The sequence below is a fragment of the Primulina huaijiensis genome, chromosome 18, assembly GCF_012295235.1.
Source record: "Primulina huaijiensis isolate GDHJ02 chromosome 18, ASM1229523v2, whole genome shotgun sequence".
NCBI lineage: Eukaryota > Viridiplantae > Streptophyta > Magnoliopsida > Lamiales > Gesneriaceae > Primulina > Primulina huaijiensis.
Genome location: NC_133323.1, coordinates 1358975 through 1374779, shown reverse-complemented (window position 1 = coordinate 1374779; position 15805 = coordinate 1358975). Strand labels below are relative to the sequence as shown.

The 15805-nt window shown below is 33.7% G+C and overlaps 4 protein-coding genes across 7 annotated transcripts; 2 read left to right on the top strand and 2 right to left on the bottom strand.

Annotated features, from left to right (window-relative positions):
• Positions 1-3049: 3049 nt before the first annotated feature.
• On the top strand, positions 3050-4242 carry LOC140964547 (protein DOG1-like 3). The gene has a single exon (XM_073424410.1). It carries the CDS (start codon positions 3135-3137, stop codon positions 3987-3989), a length of 855 nt encoding a protein of 284 aa, XP_073280511.1. The 5' UTR covers positions 3050-3134; the 3' UTR covers positions 3990-4242.
• Positions 4243-4387: 145 nt separating this feature from the next.
• On the bottom strand, positions 4388-6221 carry LOC140964546 (protein ATAF2-like). Its single transcript, XM_073424409.1, has 3 exons — positions 5963-6221; positions 5368-5642; positions 4388-5240 (listed from the first exon to the last, which is right to left on the bottom strand). The coding sequence occupies exons 1-3, from the start codon at positions 6129-6131 to the stop codon at positions 4788-4790; spliced, it is 897 nt and encodes a 298-aa protein (XP_073280510.1). The 5' UTR covers positions 6132-6221; the 3' UTR covers positions 4388-4787.
• Positions 6222-9874: 3653 nt separating this feature from the next.
• On the top strand, positions 9875-12127 carry LOC140964072 (psbP domain-containing protein 2, chloroplastic). Of its 4 annotated transcripts, XM_073423585.1 has the most exons (4): positions 9878-10273; positions 10706-10861; positions 11345-11672; positions 11767-12116. In XM_073423585.1, exons 1-3 carry the CDS (start codon positions 9938-9940, stop codon positions 11603-11605), a joined length of 753 nt encoding a protein of 250 aa, XP_073279686.1. In that variant the 5' UTR covers positions 9878-9937; the 3' UTR covers positions 11606-11672; positions 11767-12116. The 4 variants fall into 4 exon arrangements, with proteins under 4 accessions (XP_073279688.1, XP_073279687.1, XP_073279689.1 ...); XM_073423587.1 differs by lacking the exon at positions 11767-12116 and having other exon boundaries at positions 9875-10273; positions 11224-11562; XM_073423586.1 differs by lacking the exon at positions 11767-12116 and having other exon boundaries at positions 9875-10273; positions 11337-11487.
• Positions 12128-12714: 587 nt separating this feature from the next.
• LOC140963760 (amino acid permease 3-like) lies at positions 12715-15251 on the bottom strand. Its single transcript, XM_073423147.1, has 6 exons — positions 14919-15251; positions 14541-14774; positions 14359-14452; positions 13957-14171; positions 13724-13863; positions 12715-13631 (listed from the first exon to the last, which is right to left on the bottom strand). The coding sequence occupies exons 1-6, from the start codon at positions 15046-15048 to the stop codon at positions 12975-12977; spliced, it is 1470 nt and encodes a 489-aa protein (XP_073279248.1). The 5' UTR covers positions 15049-15251; the 3' UTR covers positions 12715-12974.
• Between the last annotated feature and the right edge of the window lie 554 nt (positions 15252-15805).

Genomic DNA, 15805 nt, shown 5'->3' with positions numbered 1-15805 from the left:
AATATAAATATAATGATATAAATGAATTGAATTGATTAAGCAATATAGAAGTGTAAATATAATGATACGAGTGTATTTTAATTAACTAGAAAAGTGCACGTGCNATTAAGTAATATAAGAGAATAAGAAAACATTTTGGTATATGATGTTGATATTTTTCTATATATTACATCGATTAATTGATACATATGTTCCTCAAATTAAAAACATTACATTTGAATATCTAAAATAGTAATTAATTATAATTTTTGGAATAACTAAAAACATGTGACAACAATTAATTGTTCATGATATGTTATATTCTAAATAATAATCACGTGGATAGTGTAAATTCGAAATCCTTCAAAAATCTGCTATAAAAAATGTTATATTAACTAAAGAAAGCAAATGAACATAAATTATATTTTGAGGGAGAAACAAAAATATATTTAAATATAAGAATTGAAAATAAACTAAAAAAATACTTCATTCACCCTTTTATGTCAGATATATATTTGCTTAAAGTAGTGAACTGTGAAAATTTTCATTTCTTACTATTTTACTAAACGGTGATTTATTTTCATAAATTAATAACTGAAATCAGAGGATTATTTTATGCAAGTTAATTGAGTTGAATTGTAAATAAATATTATAAATTTTAACTTTTATTTGACTTGAATGATGCATAGATGCTACAAATATCTAACTTTTTCTAACAATTATATCTATTCATCTTATTTTTTTATTGTGATGTTTATTGAAATATCACTATTTTATCTCAAAATAGGAAAAAAATAATCACACCGTAAATTAATCTACAGTGTCATCTATCATCATAATCATTATCTTCTCATTTTTTCAGAATTACATTTACTAAGGGTTGAAACTATTAACAGAAAATTTGAATTTGTTTTCACTACATATTTATATCTTAAAATTTTTGTTATTATCATTTGAAAAACAAAATCATATACACTACTAATGAATTCAATATACAGTGGACTTTCGAAATTACTAAAATTGAATAGAACAAAATATAATTACTAATTGACTAGCACATTTTCCAATTCAATTAATTATTATATTATTATAAGGTTATCAATAAATTAGATCTAAATTGTGCCCAACTTTTTTATTTTTATTTTTGCTAATTAAAAATAATAAAAATAATATAATTACTTAAGTATAACGACATTTTCCAATTCAATTAATTATTATATTATTATAAGGTTATCAATAAATTAGATCTAAATTGTGCCCAACTTTTTTATTTTTATTTTTGCTAATTAAAAATAATAAAATTAATATAATTACTTAAGTATAACGACATTTTCCAATTCAATTAATTATTATTACAAGGTTATCAATAAATTAGATCCAAATTGTGCCCAAATTTTTTTTCTAATTAAAAATAATAAAATTTAACATGACAAAATTGTTAGGTATGAGCTAATAAGTAATAATTGATAGTAATAACTATGGATAATAAATTATTAACCGGAATGGTCAAATTGCAACTCATGATCTTAAGAAAATATTTGAGAGCTTAGTTCTTCGACTACTTTCGATAAATGGTTGGAAATATTCATGCAACGTTGGTTCAAACTTCACATCATTAAATATCACACAACTTGGTCGAGCAACATCCTAAGGCATTTCTAATGGGATTTTTTTTTTTTAAAATCAGAATTCTGAACGGATTCAATGAATCTGTTAAATAAAATATAATATTTTATGGGGAAAAAAAATAAATGTAATAATATTACATTTATTTATTAGGATAGGATAGTCCACTTTTATTAGTCAAATAGAAGCCGCCTTCTTTTTTGTTTTCGTGCACTCGATATATATATGGTTATATTTCATCTACGAATGGAAAGTTAAAAAGTGTAGAGAGGTAGAATGCAAGTAGCACTATATTTTATTCATTATCTTCTCGCAATGTGTGAAAACAACGAAACAAAATTAGCCCACCGGCGGGGGAACCGTGCTTGGTTTCCGAGGATGAAGCCAAGCATGTAGGCCTGTACGAAGATTCTACGCATGGTGAAATCTTTTTATTTTTAATTTTATTTATATGTATAAAAAGAACTCTCTAGAATATTTTTAATGAAATATATGTATATATCTTTTCCTTTCCACAATGTTCTATTTTTATTTTAATGTTTTCATAAAACATGATCGATGATTTATTTGACATCAAATTCTTAAATTCGAAAAGAAAGATCGAGAGAAAAGATAATTGATAATTAGTGATTTCACAGTAAACTTTGTACGGTAACATCTTCAAACTCGCAGTAAATACTAGGTTAGAATAAACGAATACAAAGTTTAATTATCAATTATCTTCTCTCACGGTCTTTTTCTTTTCATATTTAAGAATTTGATGTCAAATAAATCATCGATTATGTTTTATGAAAACTTCAAAATAAAAATAGAACATTGTGGAAAAGATAATATGACATATATTTCATTAAAAATATTCTAGAGAGTTCTAATGTTCGTACTAGGTAGCCTCTAGTGTTGGAGTTATATTGAAATATTAAAATAAAAAATAAAAAAAAATGCGGATAATTGTGGTTTAATGAATTCAAAGTATTGGACGCTTAAAATTGCAAATAAAGATACGCAGCAAACAGAACAGAACTCAGTGCACTGTAAATCTCACAAGAAAACAAAAACAGACAGCAGCCTACAATTTTACACGCACCTCTATAATTTGTTGCTATTCTCACAAACCCCCACAATTTATAGCGAATTTTTTTTATATATAATTAATTGTTTTATGTAAAAAAAAATTAACTACTATTGTTACATATTATAATTAATTTTGGTTATATTTAAATAAGAATTACATGAATGTCACTCATTCTTTTATTTTTAATTTTATTTTTATGATGCAATCTGCGCCGTTGAATATCACTCGTTCTTCTTTATTTATATACAAGAGAATAGAGATACTAATATTTATTGGCAAGACAATAATCAATTTTTAGCATAAAAATATTATTAAATATTTATATAAAGGTATAACATATTATTTTGAATTTTGATTTTGTTATATTTTATTTTCAAGTGGTGAAACCATTCCAGATTATATATAGAGTGAGTGAGTAGACGGCCCCCCATCGTGACGGTGACACTCACATAGTCGCATGGCGCAAGTTCGGCAGAGGAATGGCGCCCAAGGCCATATCTCCTTCCCTAATTTCTTCGAGCAATGGCTCACTGAGCAAAACCAGCATCTCGAAACGCTAGTTTCTGCCTCCAAAGAGAACGTGGAAAAGCTGGAGAACGGACAAAATGGTCGCGCGGTATCTCAAGAAGAATTGGATGGGATAATCTTGCGTCCTCTAATAGAACGAGTGATTCAACACTACGAGCAGTATTATGGAACCAAATCGAATTGGGCCAAGAGCGATATTCTCTCCATGTTCAATCCTTCATGGAGGAGTAGTCTCGAAGATGCTTTCCTCTGGATCGGCGGTTGGCGGCCGAGCATGGTTTTTCACTTGCTGTATTCTAAGTCCGGGCTGCAGGTCGAGGCCAAACTTATGGAGCTCATACAAGGTCTGAGTACAGGTGATTTAGGTGACCTTTCTTCGGACCAGCTTGTTAAAGTGAATGACTTGCAGAAAGAGACTGTAAGGGCTGAGAAGGAGTTGACTGAGAAGCAGGCGAAGAAGCAGGAGAGTGTGGCTGATTCGAGTATGGTGGAGTTATCGCATGCTGCCACGGAGCTCATCAGGGGAGGGGAGGCGGCGGAGGATGGTCGGGTGGATGCGGCGCTGGATCCGAAGAAAGAAGCGTTGGTGGAGATTCTACAAAAAGCTGATGACTTGAGACTCAAAACACTGAAACAGGTGCTTCAGATTCTAAGTCCGATACAGAGCGTGCATTTCTTGATTGCTGCTGCGGAGCTGCACCTGAGGTTCCACGAGTGGGGAAAGAAAAGGGACGAAAGGAACGGTGAAGTTGCAGAGGTTGGAGAGGAGCCCAGAAACAGTTAGATGAGTAAGAACTAACAGTATTATTATCTAATATAATTATGTGATGTTTTCCTTTATGTTCAACTACTATGGGTGTAGAATCTTTGGTAGTTTGTTTAGAGGATTCATGACGTTTCTTTGTTGTTCTACTACTAGAATCTAAGGATGTTCAGTTAGACTGCAAATCTGGCTTGGTGAGGTTTTTTTGTCTGTATTGGCATGTTGTTTATCTGTCTTCCCAGTTATGAAAGTTACGCAAGTTATTATCGATTTCGTTTCGATTCGACTGCTGGTTAACCGAGTGGTACTTCGAAGTGCCCTTTGACCTGTACAATTTTGTGTTTTTATCTCGGACGGTGAAACACATCGGCTCAAATTACAAACAAGAAATCTACGCCGGCTCTACCAGTACTTTGACCTTGTACAATACGTGTTTAATATTCTCTTCCTCTAATACATGAATGCTACATTCTAACAGTACAATACAAAGAAAGAATAAATCAAACAAATGCTGAGATTCCAACCATACGAGACCTCCTACTAGTTGCCTATGTCATCGACTCAGCAGCATCTTGAATTGACGTCTTCATAATATGCGATCCACCGCCGCTAAATGGATCCATCATATTAGCACCTGCATCCAGTTACAAAGATTTACTACCTGACCCATTTTGCTCTTTTTTTATAGAGGGAGAAAGGAGGGAGATCACGATTCTGGAGTATGTGCAACTAATGGATGTACATGGCTGCTACGTACCCTTGATTTATATTAAACTGCTGAGGACCAAACCATTCTTGATCCCATAATTAAACAGTCTTCTACATATAACCAGACATTTCTTGAAACAAAGACATCTGATCGTTGAACTGTATTTCAGAGCCAGATAGGTCATCTTGAAATCCATCCACATAGTTTAGCTGAAAATCAAGAAAATTTTCAAACTCACTCCACTTCGCTTCGCTTTGAACCTCCTTGTAATCGCTCAAAAACTCGGCTGACAACACGTGCTCGGAGCTACTCGAGTCGGTATGAAGCTTGGGCATCGATTCTGATGTGTCGAACTGCATGTGGTCATTCACCCTTCGCGTGGCATAGGGAGCTTGCACCAATGCCGCCTGTGTCGTCATTCCTTTACATTCCAATGTGCTCAAGTTTGGTTTTTGTTCTTCGAGTTCGGTATCTGAGAACTCCACGGCGTTTTCACCCAAATTGTAATGCTTTTCGAGAGTTCCTTTCTTGTTGTATATTCGACATAATACCCAATCATCGAGCTGCAACATCAAATAAACAAAATAATCACATAACTCAAACTGTGTAACAAAACATGATCATATTCATGATCGCATGGCTTAGGCTAAAAAAAAACTTGGAAGTTTAACAAGGTACAAGAATAAGTACCTTCGAATTGCTTCTTTTGCCAGCAGATCTATCGACATTAGCCAGACGGTACTCGTGCATAATCCAATTAGTTTTGACTCCTTTTGGAGCTTTCCCTGCATAAAACACCAGAGATTTCTTGATTCCCAGAGTCTTCGGCTTCCCCACCGGTTTATCTGCTCCTGTAGCCTTCCAGTAGCCGGCACCGGCTGCTCGGTTTGGCCGTGAACCGTTTGGGTACTTGCGGTCTCTTGGAGAGAAGAAATACCACTCTTTTTCACCACACAGTGCCATCTCTGTTTTCAATCAAAAAAAGGTTAATGGATCGGGTAGACGAAAATTCAAAGAAGTATAAATTGGGAGGGGAATGGGGATTACGCCATTTTCCCCTGTTCCTCTTTGAGCATATAGCAAATTCGACATTTAACAACTCTTATATTCATTTCGTAAGAATTGATGAATATTTAGATCAAATCAACAAAAGGGAGTTACCAAAACAGAGGAAATTTGTCGATTCAAAAAATGGCGATCCTGGGGAATCACGAACCCATACAGCTCAATCAATCAAAAAGTACAAAAGACTAGTAAAAACCCAGAAACAAAATTATATTTTTACCAGGAAGTTGCCACGGATCAAACTTGTAGAGATCAATCTCAGCTATGATTGGAAAGGCAATCCGCTGGCCCGCACACTTGCGGCATAGGTAATGCACCACCAGCTCCTCGTCCGTGGGATGAAATCTGAATCCCGCCGGCAAATCCAATTGCTGATCACCACCCTTCATTCACAGAGAATTTGCTCGAGCTGAGTCAAATTTTCACAGTTCTCTTCTGCTATGGTATTGCTGAGGCTGCTTTGAAACGAAGATAATGGAACCTCTGCCTCGTATATATATACACAAAGCAATCTGTGATGTCTTTGCAACACGTGGGTCCTTGCCATTTCTTTTTTTCTGATTTTTATTTAATTTATTCGCGGATGTGTGTTGCGTTGGTAGGCATGTGCATGTACGTGGAGATGGAAAAAAAAAAAAACTGTGATGCAAAAAATTCCACCTAGTTTTATCAGATATGCATAGTCTAAAAATAATATTTTATATTTTTAATTTATATATATTATTATGTTAAATAACATCATTCGGTTTTCATTAGTTAAACCTCTTATCAACATTTTATAAAATTAATTTGCATTCATACTTCTATTTTATACACAAAGGAATATACCATTCCGCTTCAGTACTGTACCTGTATGTACACGCACGTTATATTTGTGAATTAATAGTTCTTTGTAATATAAATGACATATGAGACTAATAGTTCTTTGTAATATAAATGACATATGAGACTGGGCTTGTAGTCTAGTGATCTCACCTCTCGTCAGATTAGTTGGCTCCTCGGGTTCGATCCCTACCCTCGCGTGTATTGTAATAAAATAAAAATAAAAATAAAAATAAAAATAAATGACATCTGAAATCTGGGTGGGTTAAAATTGTGTTTACTTCCCTTTGACTAGAGGGTGGCTGGCGTTTGCTTGGGGCGAAAGGGAGCTGATCCGAATGGGGGCAGCCAAGCCAATGGATATACCACGGTCCTATGAAAATATGCGAAGTAAACATTCTGGTTGATACGTCACTGCTTTCATCACCACCCATTTAATAAATTCAAGTCTAACGAGTCAAATGCTACTCTCGTGCTTTCTAGAAAGAAACAGGCTATCACGGCCATTATTATTATTATTATTAATTCACCAATTAAAATACTAAATATAAAGAACAATTTTCAATGACAAATATTATAAATATAATATATATAGGTTTGATCTTTGATCATTTATTGTAGATAATTATGTGAACATTTTAAAATAACATTTAATTATCGAATGTACAATTTCATCACATCTAAATGCTGACATATGTCTGAAAAATCGATTCTCATAATAATATAAATTTCTTCTGCAGTCTGATATGAGACAAAAAATGTGAATAAGGATGTAAAAAAATATAAAGAAAACTTTTACAAGAAACCTGACTGTGTAGGTTCATGCACTTGCTTGAAAATCGTAGTGGTGCGATTTTGGTCAAAATTGGTGGAACGAAGAAAAAGATAAGTACAGTCACCTCTACCCATTCTCGAATATTGCAAGATATCCAAACCAAAAAGGTCAAAATGGAAAATAAGAGCTTATAAGATCTCCAAACTCTGCGTCAAAATGGTGTGTGCCTTCTCCAATGGGAGCGCAGCTCTCATTCCCGCCAAGCCCTGCGCCAAATGTTAATTTTTTTTTATTTTTTTTGTTTTTTTAATTATAAATATTTATATTAAAAATTATAAATATTATTTATATAATAATACGATATTATTATTAATTTATAATCAGATATATTTGAATAATATTTATTTTATTATTTTAATAATTAAATATTTAATCATAAAAATTAAATATTTATATATTAAATATTTAATTATATAAATATATTTTAAAATAATTTTATAATTAAACATCTAACGCAAAAATTTATTGAATAATATTTAAACATTCAATTACACAGTTAAAATAAAAATACGAACTTAAATTCAGTTAATTTTAATACAAATATAATAAAAGATAAACAAATTAAATCATCAATAATTTGAAAAATCGGATCTGAAACCAGATCTAGATCTCCAAAATCACCAAAATATTTTTCAAATATAATATTATCACAATTATTAAAAATATAATGAAGCATTTGTATTAATTCATATTATAAATATTAGAGTTAATATATATAAAAATCAAATAAATAAAATTATAATACTAATATTAACATTAATTATAATTATATTTTTAAATTTATAAATAAATAGTAAACAAAAAGAATATTCTAGGAATATACTTTTTAGTGTAAGATTTGAAGTAAATGAGTTGAAGATGAATGTTATATTTGGTGCAAAAACTGCACTATTTTGATACAAAAACTACATCAAAATAGATTTATGAGTTGGATATGTATTTAGCTCCACTGGTTTCATCCGAAAAATACCGTGTAGTTGCTCAAGTTGAGCCCCCACCAGGAATCTTGAAAATAAAAAAAATAAAAAAAAAAGTTGAAAATGGACCCCATTTGTCCAACTGTGCTTCATTTCAATTTTTGGTCACAAAAACCTTCTTATAAACTAATTATGATATCTATACACTTAAACTTTGGTCCTATTGTATTTGGACCATATGATTTGATTCAGAAGAAAGAACTTCGAAGAAGAAATTTCGAACGACATTCGTAATCAAATAGAGTTGAAATTCACTAACATACATCTGGAAAGATGAATTTGAAATTCATAAATTTAGATTATATTTTTATTTTTTACAATGAAATAATAGATCAAATCTTAAATCAACACCTTAATTATTTACACATCATTGATACAAAGTAGAATGAATTTCAAATGATTTTTGTGAACTTGAAATACATCATGATTAATATAAAATACTATACAAACACGTATGAATTGCTTTTGAAATTTACGGTCTCGATTCTCAAAACAACAAAAATACATTTGAAATCCATCAAAACAACCTAAAATTTATTCCATCCAAATAAATTAAAGAGCTTAAAACCATGAGTTTAAAATATATCTCAAATCTTTCGATCCAAACACAATTTAAATTAATTCGATATCTAGAATAATACTTGTGAAGAGTATAAATTAATTTGAAATGGAGGAGGAGAGCGACGAATAACGTGGAACAGAGAGTGTGACGTGCTCCATGACCTTAACCAAGATAAGGATGTTATTTTTTCCTGGAAGCTGCTTCGTGAGTGCATCTGGACACCCACCTATATTTCTTGTTTGATTTTCAAACCTAGATTTTACTCTTGTTTATGTCAACATCGGATCATTAATTAAATTGAATTGATTTTATATATAATAATATATTGGTAATGGTTTTTAATACAAAGTATGAATTTAAGTCTACGGCATTCACACATCTCATACTGTTTTCGTGTGAAAGACGATATTTAACATATTTAAATCATATCATGTTTAACCCGAGTTTTACTATAAAAAATTAGTTATTTTACCCTTACCTTTAAATTTATTATCACATATTTTGTCATCGCGAATAAAAAAATGATACAGATAAATAAAGAGCGGATCTCATATCTGATTCTGTTAACCACCATTGCGTCAAAATTCCAATATGTAGAAGTTGCTTTTCATGTACTGCAGAAGGGATCCGACAGAGCCGCCTATTTTATGCATCTTTTTGAGCATCTTGGTAGATTCCTCGAAAGAGGATCGCTTAACATCTATACTTAATGAAAGTTAATCTACAATCATCAAATGATTAGCCTAAAGCATAGACACACCCTTACTTCATTTAAATCAGCAATGAGTCGTGTTTTGATGTGTGGTCAAAAAGTGTGTGATAAGTTCATGTTATATTGGAATCTTAGTTTTTCTGTTGTTTGGGCCATGGCCCAATAATAATCGGGCTAATGAGCTTGACTTCTCCATTTAAGCCCGATTCACATAGCCAGTGGAATTTAGAAGCGTAGCTGCCACTCAAAGGAGAAGTTACCTGTTCCTCAAATCTTTTCAACTGCAAATGGCTGTGTGTGGGATTTCAATTTCGTTGAACAAGCAAAGCCATCCTGGCACTCTTCCTTCTTTATCAACTCTAAAGAAACCAATCCAACTTCTTTCTTCCTCATCATCTTCTGCCTCTTCTTCAGATGCTGTAAGATGGCGGGAAAGATTGGGAGGTTCTTTGGGGAGAAGAATGTTTAAGCTGTCAATCTTTGGGTTTTTATCATCATGGGACCTGGCATTTTCAAGACTCTCGTTTTATTCTGAAGCGCTGGCATCCCCATTATTGGAGCTTGACAGATACACCGATTCCAAAGATGGCTTCACTCTCCTCGTACCCTCTTCCTGGATTAAGGTCTGTTTATTGCTTATACTCCAAAAGAGGGTTCATTTTAAAGATTTTTTTTACATGATTGTACGGTTAGGACAGAATTCACCGGAAGAAAGTTGCATTTAAACAAAAAAAAAAGCGCATAAAGTTTTCATTCTGGTCGCCCCCGGAGGTTCCACCAGTTTACTCCAAATACGGAGTGATCCATGTTCAAGTTTTAAGTAGAGCTGCATCATTACTGCATGTTTATATTGATTCTATATGGTGAAATTTTTAGGAATCGGTGTGTATGGTATCGAGCTTTAACAGCAGAGGCACTCAAAACAAATTAAAATCTTGTTTGTAACTTTCTCTAAAAATATGTGTTTTGCACCTCAAATTCATTTGCATCGTCCCTGCTCGGTCCCCTCTCTCCGATTTCCTGGATCTGCCCTGATTGACATTGGATTGAATCAGGTTGATAAAGCGGGGGCAACTGTTTTGTTTGAAGATTCGAAGGACAAAACTAATAATGTGGGAGTTGTGGTGAGTCCAACTCGGATATCGAGCCTTGGAGAATTTGGGACTCCTGAATTTGTGGCAGATAAGCTTATTCAGGCTGAAAGGCGCAAGGTGAGTCAATTTTGTGTTTTTCAGAAATCTTGATTCTCTTTTGTACGTTGTTGTGTAGTTTGTTGTTTATGGTAGAAGCGTTGCTACTTTCTTGAACTTAAGAAGCCGTAAGGTGTGAATTACTGGTATTTTATTTTTCCTGGAAAAATGTAAATATTTCGGTTCAGTAACACTGTTAGACTATGACCTTCACAGACCTTTAAGTATGTTTCCCAAATATGGGATATGTTGATCCATTGGACTAGAGGGTAAGTGGTGTGGTGGACCTAGGATTTCTGGGGGCGATTCAATGAAGCTGGAGGGTGAAATATACATTATTAGAAAAATTACATATAAAATTTTAATTTACTCTTTTGTTTCAGGGGCGGTTTGCTTCTGCTGGATGAGCCCCTCTAATAGATGAGAGAAGTCAAACAATACACACACGTATCATTGTCCTAACCCATTATGTAAATTGGCTGACGAGAGTTTTTAGCTGTGTAGGAAAGTACAAAAGAAGCCGAGGTAATTTCTGTCTCAGAGAGAGTGGGCCATGCAGGTCTACAAGTTTATGAGTTTGAGTACAAGGTTGATAGCACCAGGGGAGGGATGAAGCGGGTGTTTTCTGCCGCATTCGCCACTTCTAAGAAGCTCTACCTTTTGAATATCACTCATTCTGATAGGTTAGACAACCCTCTGGAAATGAAGAAGAGAATGATTCTTGAGCAAGTTCTTCATTCTTTCAATGCTATACCTTCAACGTGATCGATCATCAGATTTTTTCCTGATACACTTACTTATTCTCTCTCTTCCTGGTCTTAAATGCTCCTCAGTAAGCTTCTCCAATTTTTAACTTCTTTTCAATTCTGTTGTTGCTTGCTTATTATCAACATTTAATCCATGTTATCAAAATCATGTTATTTCAGGTGCCTTTGCTACTATGAGTGAGTTGAACTTGATGGTGGAATGTACATTGCAGAAAGCAAGCTGTAAATGAGATCTCATTTAACACCACAGCAAAAACACGTTCTCTTCTCATTGTTATCGAGTCGATTCATTCTTTCTCATGAGAAATCTACAAATTCTTGAAAGTCATAATTTTGATAGGTATTGTGCAGTATCCACAGTTTCTTCTCTCCCACTATTCTTCCTTTCCTTTCTCTTCGTCAAATTTCAACTTCCTCCATTTCTTTTGAATTTGTATATTTGAACGTATAGTGATTATGACCTAATATTGTTTCTTCATCTGGAAAGAATCAATATAAAACCAGATAAATAATTCTGTACTATTAAATACAATGCCCCAAAAATAACATTGGAACAATTTCATAGACAAAGCATGATCTGATCCTAATTGAGATCAAAGAACAAGAAAGGATCAATTACACTCTTTAATGCTTGCCAATAAAATGAAAACAAAGTGAAAGATAATGTTAACATGAACTTGATAATAGATTATAACATGAAAGGGATGTCAAGCGTCAAATTGATTAAATACAAGTGAGATGACTTTTTTTAAAAAAAAACCGGTATTTTATTATTAACTATAGTACATATTAAATGTTCGAAATCTTCAATCCCATCACTGCCTTCTTACTTTTAAAAAACAAACCATGCAAGATTTTAATTTACAAAATTATTCGTGGAATACGTAATATTAATATTCTAAAATCTAACAAAATAATAATACAAAATTCGAGCAAAAAGGATCAATAGATAATATAGCTAAATATGGTTTTGTCGATCATAATCTTACTATTTGTTAATGCCAATAAACGAATTAGTATTTGAACACAATGAATTTGTCTGATAGAAAACCCAAAATGCAGTATTGGATGAATATGGTCCAAAATAAAACCAGCAACATTAACAAATTCAAAACAAGAACCATGGGTACCAATTCATACACAAGACCCAAAATTTTATTCATACAATTTGCAGCTTTTAAATGGAGGAAATCTTGAAGCTTTCAATTTCATCTATGTTATAAGCTGCCAACCTTTATTCAAAGACTCAAAGAAGGGGGAAGAAAAGACACCAAGAAAATACATACATAGAACTGCACATGAAAATCAAAACCAACCACCAATCTGATACCCAAAACATGAATTCAACCTCTTAACATATAGAACTCTCAGTAGCCAGTTTTGAATGGCTTGTACACCTTGAGATCAAGAATCACACCAGCAACAGAACCGACGGCAGCAGCAATAGAGATCACTAAACAAGCGAAACTCAGCATCTGTAAACAAATCCATCGAGTACTCCATTTCGGTATCTTTTTCTGCGCAATATACATCTCAACTGGGAAATAAACCGTTAAAGGCCAGAACCCGAAAGCCCCAAGAATTCCAACCACGTCATTGAAAAAAGGCAGCAGCATCGATATAACAGTAGTGATCACCACAAACATAGTCCTCCAAACTAACCGGAACAAGTTCAGATTATACGAATACTCCAGAAAGGGAACCGGGATACGGATTTCATGAGCGATGAATCCGCTATCAGGCCATTTTTCGGACGCTTTTTTCTCAAGAAACGCGAAAAGTGGCTGGCAGTAGACTTGGTAAGCACCCACTAAGTGTATCACGATTGCTGCGTTTGCTATGTCGAGAAGCCAATAAGGGTTGTAGAATCCAAATCCTGTAAGAAGATTTCCTGGTGCGAGGTCTCCGAATGCTGCATATCCCACACAGCCACAGAGCATGTAGAATGCAGTTGTTACAATAGTGCTGATAAGTGTGGCTTTTTTCATGGTTTTCGACTCGGATGGAGGCGATCTTACGGTGTCCTGAATGTGTAGAACCGAAAAAAGTTATTATTTGGGTTGAGTTATTGCTTACACAAATGTCCTTTTGGCAAGAAAAATCACAGAAAACGAACCTGAATTTCAATAAGAATGATTGAAAATGAGTACGCAAAGGCAATGTCCCCTAAAGCTTGGAAGCTCCTCCAAATCTTTTGTGTCTCAGTCACTGTTCCGATGCTTATTCCAGTTAAACTACCCTTGATCATTCCAGTTTCTGTCAATCAAAACATGTAACACACAGCGTGAAAAAGAATGTTTAAATTATAAAAAATTCTTCGCATCACCGTTGATTCGAATGAAATTCAACCTGCCACTTTGGCGATGCCGAGGCCTAAACCGATAGACGAATACGTAAAGGACATGACAGCAGCAACTATCGAGAGCCACCATATCTGATCAAAGTCTGGGATTTGTGAAAACAAAATTTGTGTGATACCAAAAGCGATCATATACGGATTACTCGACATGCGGCACGGGTCTTTCCCTTCACTTTCGTGGAAACAATCTGATCTTTTGATGGCCCTGTTGAATTTCCATAAATGGAGTTCAAGATAAGAATAAGCTAAATCCTAGAAATTAGCACATCCAACACACGACTTCATGCACTAAAACGACGACTACTGTACATAAAAAAATCTGAAGTTTGAACTGATCCTATAGAGATGAACATCAATAACTTTATGCATCGATAGTAACTTAGTATACTCACATCATGCTTATAGATGCTGCAATGGTGTATCCAATGGCCACTCCAAATATGTTAAGATACTGGATTAGCCCGCATAACTTCATTTTAAATCCACCTATTATAACATATAAAAGCAATTAATATATTAAAAAGCTTTGATCTTTTTAATTTTTATTATCTTTAATTTTTTAGAAATCTTGTACCAAGATTTGATCGGACGGCATCCATGTAAGTGTAGTTTCTCTTGCCAAATAATGGATCACCAGAGCGGTAGCAATCGGCTAGGAGAGTTGAGGTGTAGTAAATCACGAAAGAGAACAGGAACATCACAGTTGGGCCTGCGACCCATCCTAACTGGGCTATGGCCCATGCCAAGGACAACACTCCGGATCCAATCACCGCGGTTATGATGTGTGCGCTCGCGGTCCAAACATTCCCTGCATAAAAACACGCAGTATAAACTATTTCCTTCTGCATGCAATTTATATGAAATATGACACATTAACGCCGGTAGTTGGACTACAAAAATTTAAACACGTTAAAAAAAATTCTTGGTTGTAGCTAGTTAGATTGGTATGTACCAGTTCTTTGGGGTCGACCATCATCATCGATATCTTTGGGGTCAAAATGGGGTGGCAAAATGACGGAGATGTCTGCCGCTTGGTTGCGGTGGTGGTGGTGGTTGTTGGTGGTGGCAGCACCCTCACCCATCTTGTATTTAAGCAAAAAGAAAGATTATACACACTGTTCCAAGTTAATATATATGATGAAGCTTTTGTAACAGCCTTGCGAAAAAGCAAATCAAAGAGACATGCACATTAGGAATTATTATGTTCGGAATAAATTATGCATGCATATATTTCAAAACAAGAGAGCAAATTAAGAATGGAGCTGAGTCTTTCATGGCAAAGTAGAGGAGGGTTTGAGGGATATTTATAATACTAATTTGTAACCCATTAATTTCTAAAGGTCGAATCAAAAGTAAAAAAATGTCATAACGTGCATAGTTTCTAAAATTAGAAAATATAAAATTAATTAACACTGAAGGGTCAATTTTTCCACAAGTTTAATTTCAAGAATTCAATCAAAACGAGCAACACTAACTCCATATGTCAACGCATGCACACGCTGATATGTACAAAAAAAAATTTACATATATTATAATTTATGTGATAAGTCAAATCTGACAATATAATAAATAGTTGCTAACATTATATTTTTTCCTCGAAAAAATCAAAGATGAGAGTGGCAAAGAAATAAATTAATAATAATCAAGTAATCGCACTAGCTAGGTATAAAATGGTAGTGGATGTTTGTCTAGTGTTGTTGAAAAACTTGTAATAATATCTTAATTAAAAGGTTTGCTTTAGGTCCATTCAATTCTAGACGTGTAATTTTTCCTTCCGTTGTTGTTGGAAGGGCACAAATGCTCAGTCTTTTACAACTATATATGATTTATTGTTATTAA